This window comes from Oncorhynchus nerka, linkage group LG23 (assembly GCF_034236695.1).
Source record: "Oncorhynchus nerka isolate Pitt River linkage group LG23, Oner_Uvic_2.0, whole genome shotgun sequence".
In the NCBI taxonomy this organism is placed as follows: domain Eukaryota; kingdom Metazoa; phylum Chordata; class Actinopteri; order Salmoniformes; family Salmonidae; genus Oncorhynchus; species Oncorhynchus nerka.
This window is the reverse complement of record NC_088418.1, coordinates 35,392,835-35,415,022: the sequence shown is the minus strand read 5'-3', so window position 1 is coordinate 35,415,022 and position 22,188 is coordinate 35,392,835. Positions and strand designations below refer to the sequence as shown.

General features: G+C 41.4%; 2 protein-coding genes across 6 annotated transcripts in view; both read left to right on the top strand.

The window, feature by feature from the left end:
- Nucleotides 1-16,281, top strand: part of LOC115106757 (uncharacterized) — a 32,164-nt gene extending 15,883 nt beyond the window's left edge. Inside the window, exon 4 of the mRNA XM_065008069.1 lies at nt 13,058-16,281. Coding sequence (XP_064864141.1) covers nt 14,486-14,890 — 405 coding nt within the window. The 5' untranslated portion in view covers nt 13,058-14,485 and the 3' untranslated portion in view covers nt 14,891-16,281. The remainder of the gene's footprint in view (nt 1-13,057) is intronic.
- Nucleotides 1-22,188, top strand: part of cpn1 (carboxypeptidase N, polypeptide 1) — a 130,434-nt gene that overhangs the window by 94,817 nt on the left and 13,429 nt on the right. For 4 of the 5 annotated variants that reach the window (XM_029629805.2, XM_029629803.2, XM_029629804.2 and 1 more), the window contains 2 exons: nt 18,244-18,383; nt 21,254-21,353. The exons of the other annotated variant lie outside the window; for it this stretch is intronic. In XM_029629805.2, the coding sequence (XP_029485665.1) occupies nt 18,244-18,383; nt 21,254-21,353 (240 nt within the window). The remainder of the gene's footprint in view (nt 1-18,243; nt 18,384-21,253; nt 21,354-22,188) is intronic. 5 annotated transcript variants of the gene reach the window in all.

Genomic DNA, 22,188 nt, shown 5'->3' with positions numbered 1-22,188 from the left:
ACACTGGACAGAGGAACTCTGCCTAGAAGGCAGAGTCAGTAGTCGCCTCTTCACTGTTGACGTTGAGACTGACTCGTTTTGCGAGTACTAGTGAGGCGTCTGTTCTCAAACTAGACACTCTAATGTACTTGTCATTTTGCTCAGTTGTGCACTGGGGCCTCCCACTCCTCTTTCTATTCTAGTTAGAGTTAAAGACAGTTTGCGCTGTTATGTGAAGGGAGTAGTACACAGTGCTGTACGAAATCTTAAGTTTCTTGGCAATTTCTCGCATGGAAAAGCCATCATTTCTAAGAACAAGAATAAACTGATGATTTTCAGAAGAAAGTTCTTTGCTTCTGGAAATGTTGAGCCTGTAGATATTCCTATGTAGATATTCGATAAAAAATATCAGTTAATAGTCATTTACAACATTAACAATGTCTACAATGTATTTGTGATCTATTTGATGTTATTTTAATTGACTTTTTTTGTGACCCCAAACTTTTGAACGGTATTGTATATGTGATCATTGTTGAGTGGTCCCTGTAGTGTACAATCGCAAATACACTATATATGCAAAAGTATGTGGATACCCCTTCAAATGAGTGGATTCGGCTATTTGAGTCACACCAGTTGCTGACAGCTGTATAAATTGAGCTCACAGACATGCAATATCCATAGACAAACATTGGCAATGGGCTTACCAAAAAGCTCAGTGACTTTCAATGTGGCACTTTCAAAGGATGCCACCTTTCCAACAAGTCAGTTCGTCAAATGTATGCCGTGCTAGAGCTTCCCCAGTCAACTGTAAGTGCTGTTATTGTGAAGTGGAAACGTCTAGGTTTAACAACAACTCAGCCGTTGTCGTGGTAATTTCCTGTATTACTAATTGAGGAGAGTTTACAAACCACACACAAGTCAGAGTTATATTTAAACTTAATATTTTAACATCGGTTACACAAGCATAATCTCAGGAGTTGATGGGCTTGAAGTCATAAGCAGCGCAATACTTGAAGCACAGCAAAGAGCTGCTGGCAAAACGCACGAAAGTACTGTTTGAATGAATGCTTACGAGACTACTGGTGCCTACCATCGCTCAGTCAGACTGCTCTATCAAATCATAGATTTAATTATAACATAATAACACACAGAAATACAAGCCTTAGGTCATTAATATGGTCCAGTCCGGAAACTATCATCTCGAAAACAAGACGTTTATTCTTTCCGTGAAATACGGAACCTTTCCGTATTTTATCTAACGGGTGGCATCCATAAGTCTAAATATTCCTGTTACATTGCACAACCTTCAATGTTATGTCATAATTACGTAAAAGTCTGGCAAATTAGGCGGCCCAAACTGTTGCATATACCCTGACTCTGCGTGCAATGAACGCAAGAGAAGTGACACAATTTCACCTGGTTAATATTGCCTGCTAACCTGGATTTCTTTTAACTAAATATGCAGGTTTAAAAATATATACTTCTGTGTATTGATTTTAAGAAAGGCATTGATGTTTATGGTTAGGTACACATTGGAGCAAGGACAGTCCTTTTTCGCAAATACGCACCACATCGATTATATGCAACGCAGGACACGCTAGATAAACTAGTAATATCATCAACCATGTGCAGTTAACTAGTGATTATGATTGACTGATTGATTGTTTTTTATAAGATACGTTTAATGCTAGCTAGCAACTTACCTTGGCTTACTGCATTTGCGTAACAGGCAGGCTCCTCGTGGAGTGCAATGAGAGGCAGGTGGTTAGAGTGTTGGCCTAGTTAACTGTAAGGTTGCAAGATTGAATCCCCCGAGCTGACAATGTAAAAATCTGTCGTTCTGCCCCTGAACAAGGCAGTTAACCCACCGTTCCTAGGCCGGCATTGAAAATAAGAATGTGTTCTTAACTGACTTGCATAGTTAAATAAAGATTAAATAAAGGTGTAAAAAAAAAACACTTAAAAAAAACCTCATTAATCGGCCATTCTCATTAATCGGTCGACCTCTAGTTGGTGGGGAAGAACTTGACTGGCCTGCACAGAGCCCTGACCTCAACCCCATCGAACACCTTTGGGATGAATTGGAACACGACTGCGAGCCAGGCCTAATCGCACAACATCAGTGCCCAACCTCACTAATGCTTTTGGGGCTGAATCGAATCAAGTCCCCTCAGCGATGTTCCAGAATCTAGTGGAAAGCCTTCCCAGAAGAGTGGAGGCTGTTATAGCAGCAAAGGGGGGACCAACCCCATATAAATACCTATGATTTTAAAATGAGATGTTCGACGAGCAGGTGTCCACATACTTTTGGTCATGGAGTGTATGTGATCGGAACAGTAGCAACAGAACGTGTGATGCAACAAACACTTCTAAACAGCATTGTTGTCTGCAAAGCATCTAAACAATGATTTGTACTGATGGAAAATAAAGGTCTTTGCAGCTGTATTCCTCAATTTCAACTTTTACTGTAAAAGATAAATGCGAACTTCATCAGCCAAGCATCACATGTAACACATCCACATCCAAACTCATTTCATAAATAAATCTAAATAACAGGTTGCACTGAAAAAAAAAAAAAGTTATTAATGACCTAACAGCTAGACTTGTTTACAATGTGCCACATCTTTGGAGAAATGTAATATAGTTTAGAAAAGAGATATGTGTCAGCTAAGCTAACAGTGGCTAAATTCTTTATGATGGCAGCCATGTTTGTTTATGTTTGACAAATGAAAACTCCCTAATCCAAGAATGTAGTCAATAATACTTTAAGTTCATACAAATGTAACCACGTTTTAGAAGGAAGTCGATAACTGGTCCACTCACATAACATTCAGCACGTAGATGATGCCAAAGCATGAACCTAGATAATCCTGTCTAGCTCCATAGTTTACAATAACTAATTACACCTTCAACCTCGCCTCACTCATGCCACGGTCTCTGCACACAATATAGCTGATTACCCGCACACACCATTCAAACAGATCATCTGAACAAAGTACGACACTTTGTTGCTTTACATGACTTGATCCACCCTGTTCTCACTCTCCTCTGCCCCGACCAGGCTAAAATCTATCCAAGCTATAATACTCATTTGATGATTGCAAAATATCTTCCTCGCTTGGCGACTACGCAGGCATCTGTAGGCTACATGTCCAGTGGTGAGAATATGTTGACATGATGATAAAATGTAGGCACTGCTGTAGCAGTGGGGAGAATACATTTATTACATTTTTTTAAAATTAAAAGGTATTTCGGATGTCAGTGTTTCCCTTAGCCATATGCAATATATCCTCATACCTTGCTCTCACATTGTTTGCTCTCCACTATTGTATCAAACACACCGGACTTAACACCTCAGGTTTTCCGCACTGTCTCACATGCGCAGTCATTCAGACAGGGCAATACCCAAGGCCTCTTTCAGAAAATAATACATATAATATAGAAAATATAAATAATTATATCATTATCAATAATACTATAGATTCTTGCTGCTACTACAATAGGCAGAAAGGTTAAGAGATTGAGTGGTTAAAAAATACTATTTTATAAAGTCTAATGTGAAGCAGAAAATGCGGTCTTGATGTAGTGAGGGCTGCAGAGAATAGCACAAAATTAAACAATCAAATTCTAGAACAGCATCATATAATTCTGGTACCTCATGCAAAAAGAACTCATGCTGTATGGGCCATTATTAATATTTAGAACTTACATGTCAATAGGTTAACCAAAGCCAAAGTAATTCCACCACCTAAAAATGTTAAGGCACCCTTTACTGGCTCTAACAGCCACCTAAACAGTTTGCTGCCTGTTCTTAGTAATCTGATGGAGAGAATTGTATTTGAACAAATACAATGCTATTGAGTGCCCTTCCCTGACTTACATACAGGGAAGGGCACTCAACTTGTACTGCACTGACTCAGATGACTAATGATTAGCTAAAATAAATGTGGATAATAAGATGATAGTTGGTGCTGTATTGTTAGATTTCAGTTCAGCCCTTGATGTTATTGATCATAACTTGTTATGGCTGTGCATCACCTGTCATCACATAGTCTAAGCCGTTGTGATAAAATATTGAATCAAATATTGAATTTGGCCTTTTCTACTATAGCCCATGGAAACACATTGAATAACACATTCAGAAATGGCACAAAAGATAGTCAAAATAAATTATCATGAGGATTAAGATTTTGAAGTGTCTGTCCTATATCAAGGAGATATTGTAACGCTCCGGGTGTCGTGGGTGTGGAGTCAGACGCAGGAAACAGAGAGTGCAATACTGTGCTCTTTAATGCACTCACGCAACACTGGGTGCTCAAAACCAAAATGCCCCAAACACGGGGGACGAAAACAGGCGCGCCGGCTGTCTAATAAAGCCCAACTAATGACTCACTAACAGGTGCTAACAATAAACATACAAGGAGGGGGAGGAAAGACAATCAGTGGTAGCTAATAGAGCGCCACCCGACCAGGAAGGGGAGCCACCCTCGGTCAGACTCGTGACAGATATAGGACAAAGCTCAGGAAATACACTTTTTTGTCACATTTTATAACACCTTATTTTTGTTAGCACAAAACTACCTCCATACTTCAATTTGTTTGTATGGGTTACCGTCCCGTGACACTTGTGGGGGTGTCAAAATGGAAAACCATCGCGTTTGTGAGATTCTCCCCTTTCCATAGAGTGGTCATAATAGCTTCTAGGCCAAACTGTTCGGACGCTACATACATTTTCATGAGAAGATGTCTCACGGTCTGACCAACACCACTGTAGCTCGGTCACCTTCCACCGCAGATGCAGAATGCAGACATAGGCAGATGCGGTGGTTTGAACAGTTGTATGTGGGGGATGAGGGTTGCAGTAGATATCTCAGATAGGGGGAAGTGAGGCCTAAGAGGGTTTTATAAATAAGCATCAACCAGTGGGTCTTGCGACGGGTATACAGAGATGACCAGTTTACAGAAGATTATAGAGTGCAATGATGTGTCTTATGATGAACATTGGTCACAAATCTTATGGCCAAAGGGTAAAGAACATCTAGCTGCTTGAGAGCACCCTTACCTGCCAATCTATAAATTACATCTCCGTAATCTAGCATGGATAAGGTGGTCATCTGAATCAGGGTTAGTTAAGCAGCTGGGGTGAAAGAGGAGCGATTACGATAGAGGAACCAAGTATAGAATTAACTTTAGTCTGCAACTTTGATTTTTGCAAAGAAAAGGACAGTGTACCGTCTAGCCATACAAAATCAGGGGAGGGGCCAGCTGAGTATAAGACTGTATCATCTGCATATAAATGGATGAGAGAGCTTCCTACTGCCTGATCTATGTTGTTGATGTACATTGAGAAGAGTGTGAGGCCTAGGATTGAACCTTGGGGTTCTCCCTTGGTGACAGGCAGTGGTTGACACAGAAGATGTTCTGATTTTATACACTACACTCTTTAATAGAGTAAGTTAGCAAACCAGGCCAAAGAACCCTCAGAGACACCAATACTCATTAGCCGGCCCACAGGAATGGAATGGTCTACTGTTTCAAAAGCTTTGGCCAAGTTCATAAAAATAGCAGCACAACATTGTTTAGAATCAAGGGCAATGGTGACATCATTGAGGACCTTTAAGGTTGCAGTGACCCATCCATAACCTGAGCGGAAACCAGGTTGCATACCAGAGAGAATACTAACTATAGACATCAAGAAAGCCAGTCAGTTGATCATTGACAAGTTTTTCAACACTTTTGATAAACAGGATGAAATAGAAATAGGCCTATAACAGTTAGGATCAGCTTGATCTCCCCCTTTAAATAAAAGACTAACCATGGCTGCCTTCCAAGCAATGGGAACCTCCCCAGAGAGGAGATACAGGTTAAAAAGGTCAGAGATAGGCTTGGCGATTATAGGGGCAGCAATCTTAAAGAAGAAATGGTCTAAACCATCTGACCCAGATGTTTTTTGGGGGTCATGTTTAAGGAGCTCCTCTAGCACATTGGACTCAGTGACAGCCTGCAGGGAGAAACTTTGCAGTGGGGCAGGGGAAAAAGAGGGAGGAGCATCGGGGCTAGTCACATTAGAATGGGTGGGAGATGAGGAAATGTTGGATGGGCAAGGAGGAATGGCTGAGTCAAATAGGAATCCTTACTTAATGAAGTGGTGATTAAAGATAAAACTGCTGCTTAAAGTAACTAACTTTGTCCTTCCGGATAGCCTGAGTGCATTTATTTCTAATTTGCTGAACAAGAGCCAGTCAGCCTGAGTATGCATGTGCCGAGCCTTTCGCCAAATGCAATTCTTGAGGTGGAGTAACTCTGCAAGATCATGGTCGAACCAGGGGCTGAACCTGTTTTTTTTTTCATTTTCTTTATGGGGGTGTTTTTGTTAATAATATCACTGAAAATATCAAAACAGAAGGTCCAAGCATCTTCGACAGAGGGGATCAAGCTGATTCTATACCGATTTACCAGGTCATGAAGGAAGCCTTGCTCATTAAAGTTTTTTAGCAAGCATCTATGACAAATCAGGACAGGTCATTTCACTGAGCAGCCGTTACGAACACAGGTTGTAAAATAGTGATCACTAAGGTCATTACAGAAAACACCAGACTGATACCTATCAGGACTATTTGTGAGGATAACATTGAGGAGAGTAGCCTTTTCTGGGTGTTTGGAGTCATAATTTGTGGGATTGGTAATAATCTGAGATTTGAGATTTAATCTGAGATGTAAATCAAAACTGTAACTTGTCCACTCAGGAACATTCACAGTCTTCTTGGTAAGCAACTCCAATGTAGATTTGGCCTTGTGTTATAGGTTATTGTGTTGCTGAAAAGTGAATTAATCTCCCATTGTCTAGTGGAAAGCAGACTGAACCAGATTTTCCTATAGGATTATTTTGTATCTTGATAAACTCCCCAGTCCTTAAAGATTACAAGCATACCAATAACATGAAGGATTCACTACTATGCTTGAAACTATGGAGAGTGGTACTCTGCAATTTGTTGAATTGGATTTGTCCCAAACATAAGATTTTGCATTCACAACAAAAAGTTAATTGATTTGCCACATGTTTTGCAGTATTATTTTAATGGCTTGTTGCGAACAGTATGCATGTTTTGTCTTCCTTCTTTTAAGTCTGTCATTTAGATTATTATTGTTGAGTAATTACAATGTTGTCGATCCATCCTCAGTTTTCTCCTTTCACAGCCATTCAATTCTGTAACTGTTTTAAAGTCACTATTGGCCTCATGGTGAAATCCCTGAGCGGTTTCATTCCTCTCCCGCAACTGAGTTAGGAAGGAGTCCTGTATCTTTGTAGTGACTGTGTAGTTAATAACTTCACCATGCTCAAAGGGTTATTCAATTACTGTTTTTTTTGGTTATCATCTACCAGTAGGTTCCCTTCTTTGCGAGGCATTGGGAAACCTCCCTGGCCTCCCTGTTGAATCTGTGTTTGAATTTCACTGCTCAACTGAGGGACCTTACAGTGTGTGGGGTACAAGATGTGTGGGGTACAAAGATGGGGTAGTCGTTTAAAAAACATGTTTAACACTATTATTGCACACAGATTGAGTCCATTCATCTGCATTGCTTGCTGTTTGGAGTTATTGGCTGGGTTTCTGTACAGCACTTTGTGACATCAGCTGATGTAAGTTTGATTGATTGATTGATATTATGTGACTTCTTAAGCACAGTTTTGCTCCTGAACTTATTTAGTCTTGCCATAATACAGGTGTTGAATACTAAGCTTTCCATTTTTTATTAATTTGTAAACATTACAAAAAACATAATTCCACTTTGATATTATGGGGTATTGCATCTAGATCAGTGACACAACTCAATTTAATTCATTTAAAGTTCAGGCTAATTGTAACGGTTTGTTTGTTTTGGTGAGCATTTTAGCTTTGTTTTCCTGTATACCCTTCAGCTGTCTGTTACATCTCCAAATTGTTCTTTGTCTTTTACTCTTAGGAAAGCCATGGCTTGTTGGGTTCGAGTTACAGTGTCGCTTTACCCACAGGTTGGTTCACTGTTGTATATAACTGACAGCTCACTCTCTCCCGGTGGCTTGGGTATATATTGATCTTTACCGATTTTAAAGGCTTAATTTAAACTATGTTGTCCAGCTTCTACATATGATGACAGTTTTGATGTGAACCAAGAGATTGTGAGATCAAATACATATGTTGAATAATAATTACTGTGTAAATAAACATCCACAATATAATAATCATGTAAGTCAAAAATGTACGTTTGAAACACTGTGCGTCCATACTTGCGAGCATTACAAAAAGTTTAAACAAAATGTTTCTCCATCTCAAAATCCACATAAACCCATTACAATCATACATTTACAGTGCCTTGCAAAAGTATTCATCCCCCTTGGCGTTTTTCCTATTTTGTTGCATTACAACCTGTAATTTAAATATATTTTTATTTTGATTTAATGTAATGGACATTACAAAATAGTCCAAATTGTTGAAGTAAAATGAAAAAAATTGCTTTTTTCAAAAGATTCTAAAAAACAAAAAACGGAAAAGTGGTGCATGAATATGCTTTCACCCCCTTTGCTATGAAGCCCCTAAATAAGATCTGGTGCAAAGAACAATTACCTTCAGAAGTCACATAATTAGTTAAATGAAGTACACCTGTGTACAATCTAAGTGCCACATAATCTATCACATGATCTCAGTACATATACACCTGTTCTGAAAGGCACCAGAGTCTGCAACACCACGAAGCAAGGGGCACCAACAAGAAAGCGGTACCATGAAGACCAAGGAGCTCTCCTCATGTGGGAGACTCCCCAAACATATGGAAGAAGGTACTCTGGTCAGATGAGACTAAAATTGAGTTTTTTGGCCAAACAAGGAAAAGGCTATGTTTGGTGCAAACTCAACACCTCTCATCACCCCAAGAACACCATCTCCACAGTGAAGCATAGTGGTGGCAGCATCATGCTGTGGGGATGTTTTTCATCAGAAGGGACTGGGAAACTGGTCAGAATTGAAGGAATGATGGATGAATACTGCTAAAGCAACAATCAAGTGATTTAAGGGGAAACATTTAAATGTCTTGGAATGGCCTAGTCAAAGCCCAGACCTCAATCCAATTGAGAATCTGTGGTATGACTTAAAGATTGCTGTACACCAGCGGAACCCATCCAACTTGAAGGAGCTGGAGCAGTTTTGCCTTGAAGAGTGGGCAACAAGTCTGATCTGTACCATGTTAGCTACTGTTGTATCAATACGTTTTGAACATGACAGTTTACAATCCAGGGTTACTCCAAGCAATTTAATCACCTCAACTTGCTCAATTTCCACATAATTTATTACAATATTTAGTTGAAAATTAGGGTTTAGTGAATGATTTGTCCGAAATACAACGCTTTTAGTTTTAGAAATATTTACGACTAGCATTCCTTTCCGCCGATTCTGAAATTGACATGTATAGTGTTGACACATCCCCATACAAACTGGCTTTACACAAGGCCAGTGGCATGTCATTAGTAAAGATTGAACTTATTCCTTGCCAGCTATTCTGAAACTAACTGCAGCTCTTTGTTAACTGTTGCAGTCATAGTAGCTGACATGTATAATGTTGAGTCATCTGCCAACGGCATCTCGTTAGTAAAGACTGAAAAAAGTAAGAGGCCTAGACAGCTGCCCTAGGGAATTTCTGATTCTACCTGGACCCTCTGTGTTCTGTTAGACAGGTAACTCTTCATCCACAATGTTGCAGGCTGGTGTAAATCCAGAACACACATTTCCGCAGCAGCAAACTATGATCGACAATGTCAAAAGCCGCACTAAAGTGTAACAAAATAGCCACCACAATATTTTTATCATCCATTTCTCCCATCATTCCTTTGTGTAAGTGCTGTGCTTGTTGAATATCCTTCCTTATAAGCATGCTGAAAGTCTGTTGGCAATGTGTTTACTGTGAAATAGCATTGTATCTGGTCAAACAATTTTTTCCAAAACTTTACTAAGGGTTGCTATTTGGCTGATTGGTCGGCTATTTGAGCCAGTAAAGGGGGCTTTACTATTCTTAGGTAGCAGAATGACTTTTGCATCCCTCCGGGTCTGAAAGCACACACTTTCCAGTAGGCTTAGATTGAAGATATGGCAAATAGTAGTGGCAATATCATCCACTTTTATCCTCGATCATTCTCCATCCAAGTTGTCAGACCCTAGTGGCTTGTCATTGTTGACAGACAACAATTTGTTTCACCTCTTCCACACTCACTTTATATTAGGCCCAGCCTTTGGAACTTTGGTTATTCTAGATATGGCTACTATATTTGGATACTGCTTTAAAGCACATTTCTGCAGCATTAGTAAAGATGTGATCAGTACATGTTGATGATTTCATTCCTGTGATGTTTGTAACTACCCTGGTAGGTTGGCTGATAACATTAATCTGATTGCAGGCGCTAGTTACAGTATTTTTCTTGAATGGGCATTTTGATGAAAGCCAGTCCATATTTAAATCACCCAAAAAATCGAGGCACAGGAGGTGTCCGAGTTTGTGACAGGAGTTTGTGGAGTTCGTGACAAGAAATTATGTAAATAAATGTTACACTAAGAGCATAACTTTTCCACACCATAATTGTACTCTAACCAATACCAAAACGGAGATTCAGTGAAAATAAAAATCTCATTGATTTATCAAGACCAGTCCCCATGCTTGTCTCACTGCAACGCAAAATAGTTGTAGGCTATTGCTTCAAATCCTATTGCTTCTAACGTCAATATGATCTTTAAATATGTAAGACCTACAACACTTTTAACAGCACATTACTCAACACTAGGGAGACTTATTTTGCCTACCGTAGGCCTACAGTATATAAAAAAATATGACGTAACTCTCCGCCAATAATTACACATTGAAGATTGGAGGATTGGAGGGTATTTCTGTTATTAAGTGATATTTATTCCCATAGTAATTCATTGTGGATCCATAACTAAATAGACATCTGAATTTTGAAATACTATTTTTATCATTATTTTATTAACGAATGCATAAAGATGCCATTATTAGTTACATTGTTTTAGTCTGAATGTGCAGACTGGCACTAAGAACAGCGGGAACGTTTCCCTAGTCAGTGCCATTATTAGTGCAATGCATATTAAAGTGTTGCTCTGTGCTACCCAGTGGGGCAGGATGGTGGTCCACCCCCCTCACATTTCCTCCTCCTCCCTTCCCCATGGGCTAGGTCCGTCTTCTGTGCGCGGCCCATCCCGTCCCCCTGTCCTCGTGCCTTGAACCTTGCGCGCTTTCAGTGGATACAGCTGGAGAACTGGAAAGCACTCAGTGAGCCATGTGCGCCACTCGGGAGGCACGTGACCAATATATATTGTCCTGCTAATAAGAGGGTTAATAATATATCTGTGAGAATATCCAGGGGGCATTCAAATAATACTAAATTAATAATAATAATGGCTTAGTTTTAAAAAATTACGTAAAATGAGTGTGAAAAAAGCCTGTCTTGAACATGGGGTGAGACATTGTTACTAATTTGTAAATAAAGCCAGTTTGTTTTTTAGAATGATTTATTTCTGTTTTTAGAGGGAGGAACCAAAAACCTACAGTCATCTCATTGGTCTCCCAGTAGAGGCTGGCACAGGTATTGAACCAGCATCTGTAGCAACACAGCTTGTATTGTTATGCAGTGTCTTAGACCATTGCACCACTCATGCACTGTACAATGTGACTGGTTAGCATTGGGCAAAATAAATAATAAAAACCTTAGTGTAACAACAGGTTCAGTAAGTAATACTGAAGTTGTGTACAATTATCAGCTTCTATTTAGGTTTATGTCACCCATTCATTGTCAGAGACACAGTAGGACCCAAAAGCATAATCAGTGCTCTTTACTGCCCCTTGCGCTGGTCTGGAGCAATGAAGGGGTGACGCAGGGTCCTGTACTAAACCACAAATTACCTCTAAGTACCACAGCATAATCGCTAAACTTTTAGTGGAGCAACCACGGCAGGCCTATACTGAGGTCAAAATGACCTGATGAATTTCCTTACATTTATTAAATCGGTAAAATTATGCAAAAATACATTGCGGGAGGGAAGAGCTGGATCCACTTCCTTTACTCCAAACACAAGAATGCTGGCCCCAATATTTTGGGATCTCTGTCATGGAGTGATATTCAAAGCTCAGGGTAGATATCCACTTTGAATAACCTCTGTTTGCTTTGAATGGCTTGTTCAACAGCATCGGCCAACGAACCTCCAGCTGGTTATTTCCATATTGATGATTTGGATATTGCTGATCTCTAATAAAGGTGATTTGCTCAGCATTGGGCCATGCTTGTGATAAAGTAAAATCATCTTCACTAGGAAAATGCGGAAAGGTTGAATCTGGATTTATTACAAGATATGCAAATAATGTAAGCATACAAACATGAATGAATGAAGATGATGGGTACACAGTCCACAGTGGTGAGTCAAAGTATCCCTGATCTGTATTGACATTGATGGAACATGGCTGATGAGGGCACTTAGATCAGAATGATGATTTCAGCATGGGTTACATCATGGAGCCGAGAGCCATTTGTGTCAAGAAAGCTAGGCCCTGTGTGCAAGAAAAATGCCACCGAGGGCACGTCGTTCTTCAACAAGACAGCATACAGGATGATCAAAACAGACCAAATGGGTTACACATAGGGAAACAGGCTTTGTCATCAATTGATTAAACAGTTCTGCTATTCTGCTTCAAAGGCACGAAAGGCATTCCTTCACAATATACTTGCTTGCCAATGCCGATTCCTGTACTTACTGCATCTGCAATAGTCTTGAGAACCTGGTCATGTCGCCAACCCACTCCCACTGGCTTTGGGTTGCATCTCAAAATGTACTTCAGCAATCGTCATCTGGAACATAGCAGGCATGCTAGAGACCCCAACTAAACAGGTTGGATAGGCTGCGTTGAACTTCATAAACTTCCTGGATATGGGACTTGATGCACTGTACCAGGCTCCTTGCTTCCTCATACCCACTATTTGACATATCTTATCTCACTCCACTGCTACTCTTACTTTATCCTACACTAAAGGCCCTCTTTCCTTTGGCAGTCATATTTGGGGATAGGTTCCAAGACCAGCTCTTACCCAGAGTCACTGCTGCCACAAGACTACTGTGGAGCAGTCAGGTATTTATCCTCACTCGGCTACAAGTTTTTTCACACACAGGGTTGCACCGTTACACATGGAACAACTTCACATGGATCCACAACCACAAGCAGCACTATCCAGGCTCCATACAGGCTGTCCTTCATTAGCAATCTGGTCCTTGACATGAAAGCAAAGCTGCAGTGTGCCACATTCAAGTTAATGTTGAGTCTTAAATTCCTGACTTTTCCTGCATGGCTTCATTAGAGAATAAAGAAAGGACAGTCTTAGCAATCATATGTTTCTTTGATTTTAGCATTGTTTTAATATACAGTGGGGCAAAAAAGTATTTAGTCAGCCACCAATTGTACAAGTTCTGATGATCCCAAACACACTGCCCGGGCAACGAAGGAGTGGCTTCGTAAGAAGCATTTCAAGGACCTGGAGTGGCCTAGCCAGTCTCCAGATCTCAACCCCATAGAAAATCTTTGGAGGGAGTTGAAAGTCCGTGTTGCCCAGCAACAGCCCCAAAACATCACTGCTCTAGAGGAGATCTGCATGGAGGAATGGGTCAAAATACCAGCAACAGTGTGTGAAAACCTTGTGAAGACTTACAGAAAACGTTTGACCTCTGTTTTTTTCTCATTTTGTCTGTCATAGTTGAAGTGTACCTATGATGAAAATTACAGGCCTCTCTCATCTTTTTAAGTTGGAGAACTTGCACAATTGGTGGCTGACTAAATACCTTTTTGCCCCACTGTATGTATTATGATATACACTGTATTTACTTTGTGTATATATTCCAGAATGTCTATTTATTACTCATATGGTACCTTAAAAAATATTGTAATGTTTCTTTAGTAACATAATTGCAACGTTGTTTGTAGACACATCACAACTCTCAAATAAACGTTCCAAAATGTTCTTTGGATATTCACAAAGTAGTCTGACATTCTGTACATTTGAGGAACTTTTTGTGAACATTACAAATACTACTACAATGTCACCAAAGTGTCCTGATATTCAGAACCTCCAAAGTACTTACTGAAAACTAACTAATATCCACATGTAGTCAGATATACCACCACTTGATATACTGACATTGTTCCATAATGTCTATGTATAATGCAACTTTAGATGTAGTTATGCATGGCTCTATACCAAACGTTCTGAATTATTATATCACGACATTGACCTGAAATTTAGAACATTGAAAGGACTAACTGAGAATGTTATGAAGGTTCCCAAAATGTCAGCTTGACAGTACTCCCCCAAAGGTGTAGACCCTGACCGCAAAACCTGAACCTATATGGGGAGAGTTAGGGTGGGCAACTAGCGTCGGTGGCGGCTCCAGTGCAGGACGTAGCCCTCGCTCGGACTGTGGATCCGGCCATGAAGCCGGGCGCTGTGCCTGGACTGGGCACTGGGGCAGAGGCGGGCTCCGGCCATGGAGCGAGACTCGAGGCCGTGCCTGGACTGAGCACCGGCGCGGAGGAAGGCTCTGGCCATGGAGCGGGACTGAAGGCCATGCCTGGACTGAGCACCGGCGCAGAGGAAGGCTCTGGCCATGGAGGGGGACTGGACGCCGTGCTTGGACTGAGCACCGGCGCAGAGGAAGGCTCTGGCCATGGAGGGGGACTGGATGCCGTGCCTGGACTGGGCACCGGCGCAGAGGAAGGCTCCGGCCATGGATCAGGACTGGACGCCGTACCTAGACTGGGCATCGGCACAGTGGAAGGCTCCGGCCATGGCACCGGCGCAGGAACCATCGGGTCGCGGATCGTCTCCGGGCCGTGAACCAACACTGGAAGCTCTGGACCGTGAATCGTCGCTGGAGACTCCAGACTGTACACACGCAGTGGTGGACGAGTACGGGGAGCCGGCACAGGACGTACTGAGCTGGGGAGATGCACTGGAGGCCTGGTGCATGGAGCCGGCACAGGTTGCACCGGGCTGGTGACACTCTTCAGGGCGAGTGCGGGGAGCCGGCACAGGACGTACCAGCCTAGGAAGGCGCACTGGAGGCTTGGAGCCGGCACAGGTTGCACCGAACTGATGACACGCTCTTCAGGGCGAGTGCAGGGAGCCGGCACAGGCCGTACCGGGCTGGGGAGGCGCACTGGAGGCCTGGTGCGTGGAGCCAGCATAGGTTTCACCGGACTGATGACATGCTCTTCAGGGCGAGTGTGGGGAGCCGGCACAGGACGTACTGGGCTGGGAAGGCGCACTGGAGGCCTGGTGCGTGGAGCCGGCACAGGTTGTACCGGACTGATGACATGCTCTTCAAAACGGCTGCGCTGCAGCATACTCCTAGCCAACATCTCTCTCCGATATCCCTCCTCAAACTGCTCTATCGACTCCCAGACGGTCTCTTGCTCTCTCCTCGACTCAGCCGACCGCCCCTTGTGCCCCATCCCAAAAAAGAAAACTTGGGGTTGCCCTTGGGCTGTTTGTGGCCGCGGACCCCGGTGTCCTCGCTCTCCTCCTTTACTCCTCAGCAACTCCCGCCAAGGGAGGGTCTCGCATCCACCTAGTATCTCTTCCCATGACCAACTCTCCTTCACCTCCTGGGCACGCTGCTTGGTCCTGACTTGGTGGGATATTCTGTCACGACCGTCGTATGAACAATTGGACCAAGGCGCAGCGTGAGTAGAGTTCCACATTTTAATGATAGTGAAACTTCCAAAACAACAAAGATATAACGATCGTGAAATACATAGCGCACATAGGCACTCATACAAAACAATATCCCACATCGCAGGTGTACACTAAGTATGATACCCAATTAGAGGTAACGATCATTAGCTGCCTCCAATTGGGAACCATACACACACACCAACATAGAAATATAATAGCTAGAAACCCCCCTAGTCCCGCCCTGACCTAAAACACCATAGAGAACCCTGAGGTTCCCGACATACATCTACGAGAGGTTTCATGAAAACATAATTTTTTTAGGTCAACCGCATAACGTGTTAAACGTCAGAAAGTACATTGAGAGCCCCACAAAATGCAGTTTCTGGTAACCACTGGGAACGTAACTTTCATCAGTGGGTACCTGCAGTAGCAATAAGGTACGTAACAGTATGCACGTTCAGGGAAGTTTCAAGGACGTCTCTTATAACGTTACTAACGTCATTTAGCTATTTAAGATCCATGACATTTTAACGTCATGAAAAGACTTGGGACACTTGGGATGTAAGTTTTGTCAGCTGACACCACATAACGTTACCATGACTTATGTGGGGACTAAAATAACTTTGTGGCCACGTCCTTGAACTTCCTTTTCTTAGCTGGGTTACTACGATATCCCGAATTTGACCCGATATTTAGGGATCTGACATTCACATCTACTAGAGTCATTGGGAATGTTATGTGAAATATTGTCAAAGTGACCAGGCATTCAGTACATTTCAGGAACCTTCTGGTAACGTTACAAAAACTACTACAATGTCACCAAAGTGTCCTGACATTCAGAACATCTAAAGTACTTAATTAGAATGTAAAAAAAAGTTCCTACACTATTAGAAAGACAATGTCACAAGTGTACCACCACTTGACTTACAGACAACGTTCCAAAATGTATTTCTATCATTCCAATTGTAACGTTATATGAAGACAAACCATAGCTCTAAATCTAATGTTATGAAATGTTCCTAGGATATCTCCAAAATAACATGATATTCAGAACCTTTCATAGACTACCAAGGAACGGTTTGAATTTTCCTATGATGGCTGTATAGCGAACGGATATTTATAACCTCTATAATGCTTATTAGAAACGTTATGAATGTGCCTATAATGTCCCATGACATTCAGTACCTCTGGAAGACTTAACGGGAATGTTACAAATGTCTCAGTTACGTCCCTTGTTACCTGGGAAATTGGCCACGTTAGCTACCGCCGGCGATATGTGATACAGCTGCCCGGTGGGAAGCAACCTCTGCCTGGTGGGAAGCAACCTCTGCCCGGTGGGAAGCAATCTCTGCCCGGTGGGAAGCAACTCATGATGGCAAGAACCTCTATACAACACCTTTGCACTGGTCATTTGCACTGGCTTGTCGCAACGTTAGCTAAATGGCATGTCACTGTGACATCCAGATGGTTACCAATACTACAAGTACAGTGCCTTGCAAAAGTATTCATCCCCCTTGGCGTTTTTCCTATTTTGTTGCATTTACAAATTGTAATTTAAATGGATTTTTATTTGGATTTCATGTAATGGACATACACAAAATAGTCCAAATTGGTGAAGTGAAATTAAAATAATAACTTGTTTCAAAAAATAATAAAACAAAATAACACAAAAAGTGGTGTGTGTATATGTATTCACCCCCTTTGCTATGAAGCCCCTAAATAATATCTGGTGCAACCAGTTACTTTCAAAAGTCACATAATTAGTTAAATAAAGTCCACCTGTGTGCAATCTAAGTGTCACATGATCTGTCACATGATCTCAGTATATATACACCTGTTCTGAAAGGCCCCAGAGTCTGCAACACCACTAAGCAAGGGGCACCACCAAGCACCGTGAAGACCAAGGAGCGCTCCAAACAGGGCAGGGACAAAGTTGTGGAGAAGTACAGATCAAGGTTGGGTTATAAAAAAAAGCTAGATTCTAACAATGGCAGTGTGTTATAGACTTATTCAGGAAAATTAAAGGATGGAGGGGTGTGTGAGTTAAAAAATGAAAAAGTGAGAAAAAATATATAATCCCGATCAGTCAAAATGACCGGTCAGCAGTTCTAGTGTTAAATACACTATAAATGAGTTTATACAAACATATGACTTCTTCAAATGGGACTAGATAAAAGTGCTTTCGTTTTTTAAATGGTAAAACAGATGAAAATACCCTAAAAGCTGACATTCTGTACTGTCGCCTAATATGAAACATTATGTCTCAAATCTGTCGGAGTATGGAGTCAAATTAAACAATTTAGCTTCACTGTTCAAATACATATGGAGGGGAATGTACAGTATAATAGATGGGGGTGGTGTGCATGTTAACATTCATCTTTGATTAATCTCTTTCTAAAGTACCCATTGTTCCCAAATAATTTAAAAAGTATGATGAAAAAAGAGCATAGAAAAATCTTTGTGTAGATGTGTGCAGTGTACCTTCACTTTAACAGTATTGTGTCTCTCCACAGGAATGCAGGACTTTAACTACCTATACACCAACTGCTTTGAGATCACTCTGGAACTCAGCTGTGACAAGTTCCCCCCGGCATCAGCCCTGTCAAGAGAATGGCTGGGCAACAGAGAGGCCCTGATCTCCTTCCTGGAGCAGGTACTTTCTCTAATCTCTCTCTCCATAACACACACACACACACACACACCCTTACTGTAGCACAGTATCAGTAGATTTTGGTTAGGTCAGTAATTTTTGGTGATTTGCTAAACAACGTTCCTGCAGATGTTTGTTGTAAAACTATTATTTGATCAACAGTAATGTGCATTATATTGATTCCTGCTGTGTTTTGCTGCTGGCTGCTGTGTGACCGAGCCACTCTCACTTCCTGTCTCTGAGAACAGAGGGAGAGATGCATTCAGATTTGTATTTTTATAAAAAATATGTTTACATTTATTTAACTAGGCAAGTCAGAACAAATTCTTATTTACAATGACCGCCTACCCTGACCAAACACTTCCCTAACCCGATCACGGCCAGCTGTGATACAGCCCGGGATCAGACCCGGGTCTGTTGTGATGCCTCTAGCACTGCGATGCAGTGCTTTAGACCACTGCGCCACTCGGAAGGCATAAGCACAAGCATATGATCGTTGCGCATTTCAAAATGCAATTTCTGGAAAAACTGTTTTAAAGCAACTACTGATGTTATTGTTAAAGAGAGGAGAGTATCAGCTTTCTGTGGGTATATAATTAATTTCTCAACCCTCAATACCATTTCACAATTGGAGTAGGCTATGTAGTATGGTTTTGTTGCACCCACAGAGCAAATGGTCCCATTTGCAGTGAATACATCAAGAAGCCTATGCCTAGTGCTGGAAGGTCTTGGTAGGACATTACTTTTACTGATCCCATTTATCAATTACATGGCTATCTAGCAACAAGATCATATTTGGAGTTAGCTCTCTAGTTAAGTGTTTTGAGTTCCCACTTACTCAGGTGGTGAATTAAGTAGTATAGGCCTAGGTCAATTTGCACACAAAATGTAGGCAAATTCATCTGTAAAGATCCCAAAATAAATCTGATAATTCTGGATCCCATTTTAACAGGTTGCACATCAAAATATTAATGCATTCCATGGATATGTTAGATCATGGCTGCCCAACCCTCTTCCTGGAGATCTACTGTCCTGTAGGTTCAGTCCAACCCTAATTTAGCATATCTGATTCAGCTAGTTTAGGTCTTGTTGAGCAGCTAATTAGTAGAATCAGGTGTGTTATATTAGGGTTGGACTGAAAACCCACAGGAAGGTAGATCTCCAGGAAGAGGGTTGGGCAGCCCTGTGTTAGATGAAATAGACAAGTTTTTTCTTGAATCATACCATCTGTTTCCTTAGCGCTGGAAAAAATTTGTCTAGATGCCTGACGCTAATGGAAAGTAACTGCATCAAAAAATATATACAGTGCATTCAGAAAGTATTCACACCCCTTTGACTTTTTACACATTTTGTTACGTTGCAGCGTATTCTAAAATTGATGAAATAGTTTTTTCCCTCATTAATCTACACACAATACCCCATAATGGCAAAGCAAAAACAAGTTTTTGTAAATTTATAAAAACAAAAAACAGATATCACATTTCATAAGTATTCAGACCCTCTACTCAGTACTTCGTTGAAGCACCTTTGGCAGAAATTACAGCCTCAAGTCTTCTTGGGTATGACCTTACAAGCTTGGCACACCTATATTTGGGACGTTTCTCTCATTCCTCTCTGCAGATCCACTCGGGCTCTGTCAGGTTGGATACGGAGCGTTGCTGCACAGCTATTTTCAGGACTCTCCAGAGATGGTCGAACGGGTTCAAGTCCGGGCTCTGGCTGGGCCACTCAAGGACATTCAGATATTTGTCCCGAAGCCACTCCTGCGTTGTCTTGGCTGTGTGCTTAGGGTCTTTGTCCTGATGGAAGGTGAACCTTCACCCCAGTTTCAGGTCCTGAGCGCTCTGGAGCAGGTTTTTATCAAGGAACTCTATGTACTCATCGTTCCCTCCATCCTGACTCGTCTCCCAGTCCCTGGCGCTGCGCTGAAAAACATCCCCACAGCACAATCCTGCCATCACCATGCTTCACCGTAGAAATGGTGGCAGGTTTCCTCCAGACACGACACTTGGCATTCAGGCCAACTCCAAGCGGGCTGTCATGTGCCTTTTACTCAGGAGTGGCTTCCGTCTGGCCACTTTACCATAAAGGCCTGATTGGTGGAGTGCTGCAGAGATGGTTGTCCTTCCGGAAGGTTTGCCCATCGCCACAGATGAACTATGGAGCTCTATCAGAGTAACCATCAGGTTCTTGGTCACCTCCCTGACCAAGGCCCATTGCTCAGTTTGGCCAGCTCTAGGAAGAGTCTTGGTGGTTCCAAACTTCTTCCAATTAAGAATGATGGAGTCCACTGTGTCCTTGGGACCTTCAATGCTGCGGACATTTTTTGGTACCTTTCCCCAGATCTGTAGCTCGACACAATCCTGTCTCAGAGCTCTATGGACAATTCCTTCCACCTCATGGCTTGGTTTTTGCTCTGACATGCATTGTCACTTGTGGGACCTCATATAGAGGTGTGCCATTCCAAATCATGTCCAATCAATTGAATTTACCACAGCTGGACTCCAATCAAATTGTAGAAACATCTCAAGGATGATCAATGGAAACAGGATGCACTTGAGCTCAATTTCGAGTCTCATACCAAAGGGTCTGAATACTTACGTAAATAAGGTATTTCTGTTTTATACATTTGCAAAAAATGTTTAATTATTGGCTATTGTGTGTAGATTAAAATTAGATTTCATCCTTTTTAGAATAAGGCTGTAACGTTACAAAATGTGGAAAAATGGAAGCGGTCTGAATACTTTTCGAATGCACTGTATGTCGTTGTATTCCATATCGCCCAGCTCTAATGTGTAGTATTATAAAAGCAAAGGATTATTTTCTTGCTCTTTTGGGGGGGGTTCAGTAAACTTTCCTTCCGCCCTCTCCAGGTGCATCATGGGATCAAAGGAATGGTGTATGATAACAACAACAACCCAATCGGCAATGCAGAGATTTCAGTAGCTGGTATCAACCACGATGTGACCACTGGTAAGAGGGGCAGAGAAACCATTTTACATCAGGGGAGACATGTTTTTCTCACAAAAACACGTACAACCAGCTAAAAACCCTGAGCAATGCCAAAGTTTTTTAGGCTTACTAATAGGTACGTCTGCACAGATCTTAGTCAACTACAGATATAATTTCCATTTATTTAACAATAGAATACAACAAGACACTTTGAATAAATTGGGGACAATAATCTTTGGTGACATTAGTTAATACATAATATTAGTCTATAAGCTTTGAACTGGGTGTTTATTCTTTATGTTAACCTTAAATAGTCTTTGTTTCATGAGATTGTAGTGTTTCAATATGTATTCTATAAGTAACATATACCATTTACTAGTATCACATTTCAGATACATACCACTAGTTGCAAAGGAATAGAAATTCATGTGATTAAACATACTTAGAATGCTGCGCAACGCTGCTAATTTGTTTTTTTTATAAGCAAATTAGCATTCAGCAACTATATGTCCCGTCTGTTGTTGTGTGTACAACTTCCTGAATTAGGATTGGTTCTCATTCAGAAGGTAGACAACAAAAGCAAAAACGTCAGCAATACAAATCTTCTTCCTTGTAACTGATAATATTATGATAAGGTAAGAAGCAGTAGTAAGCCATTTTTGGCATTTCGCAGCAGTGTCCTTCAAAACACCATGAAGAAATTGAAATTATGGCTAAAATGTTACATGTAGGTCCTTCAAACTGAGACTCAGTGAGTATGGTTACATGCACACAATAATGTGATTATTGTGAATATAATAGTTCTACGAAAACATTTACAGGCTCTGCAAGAAGAAAGATTTCCCTAATAATCTTG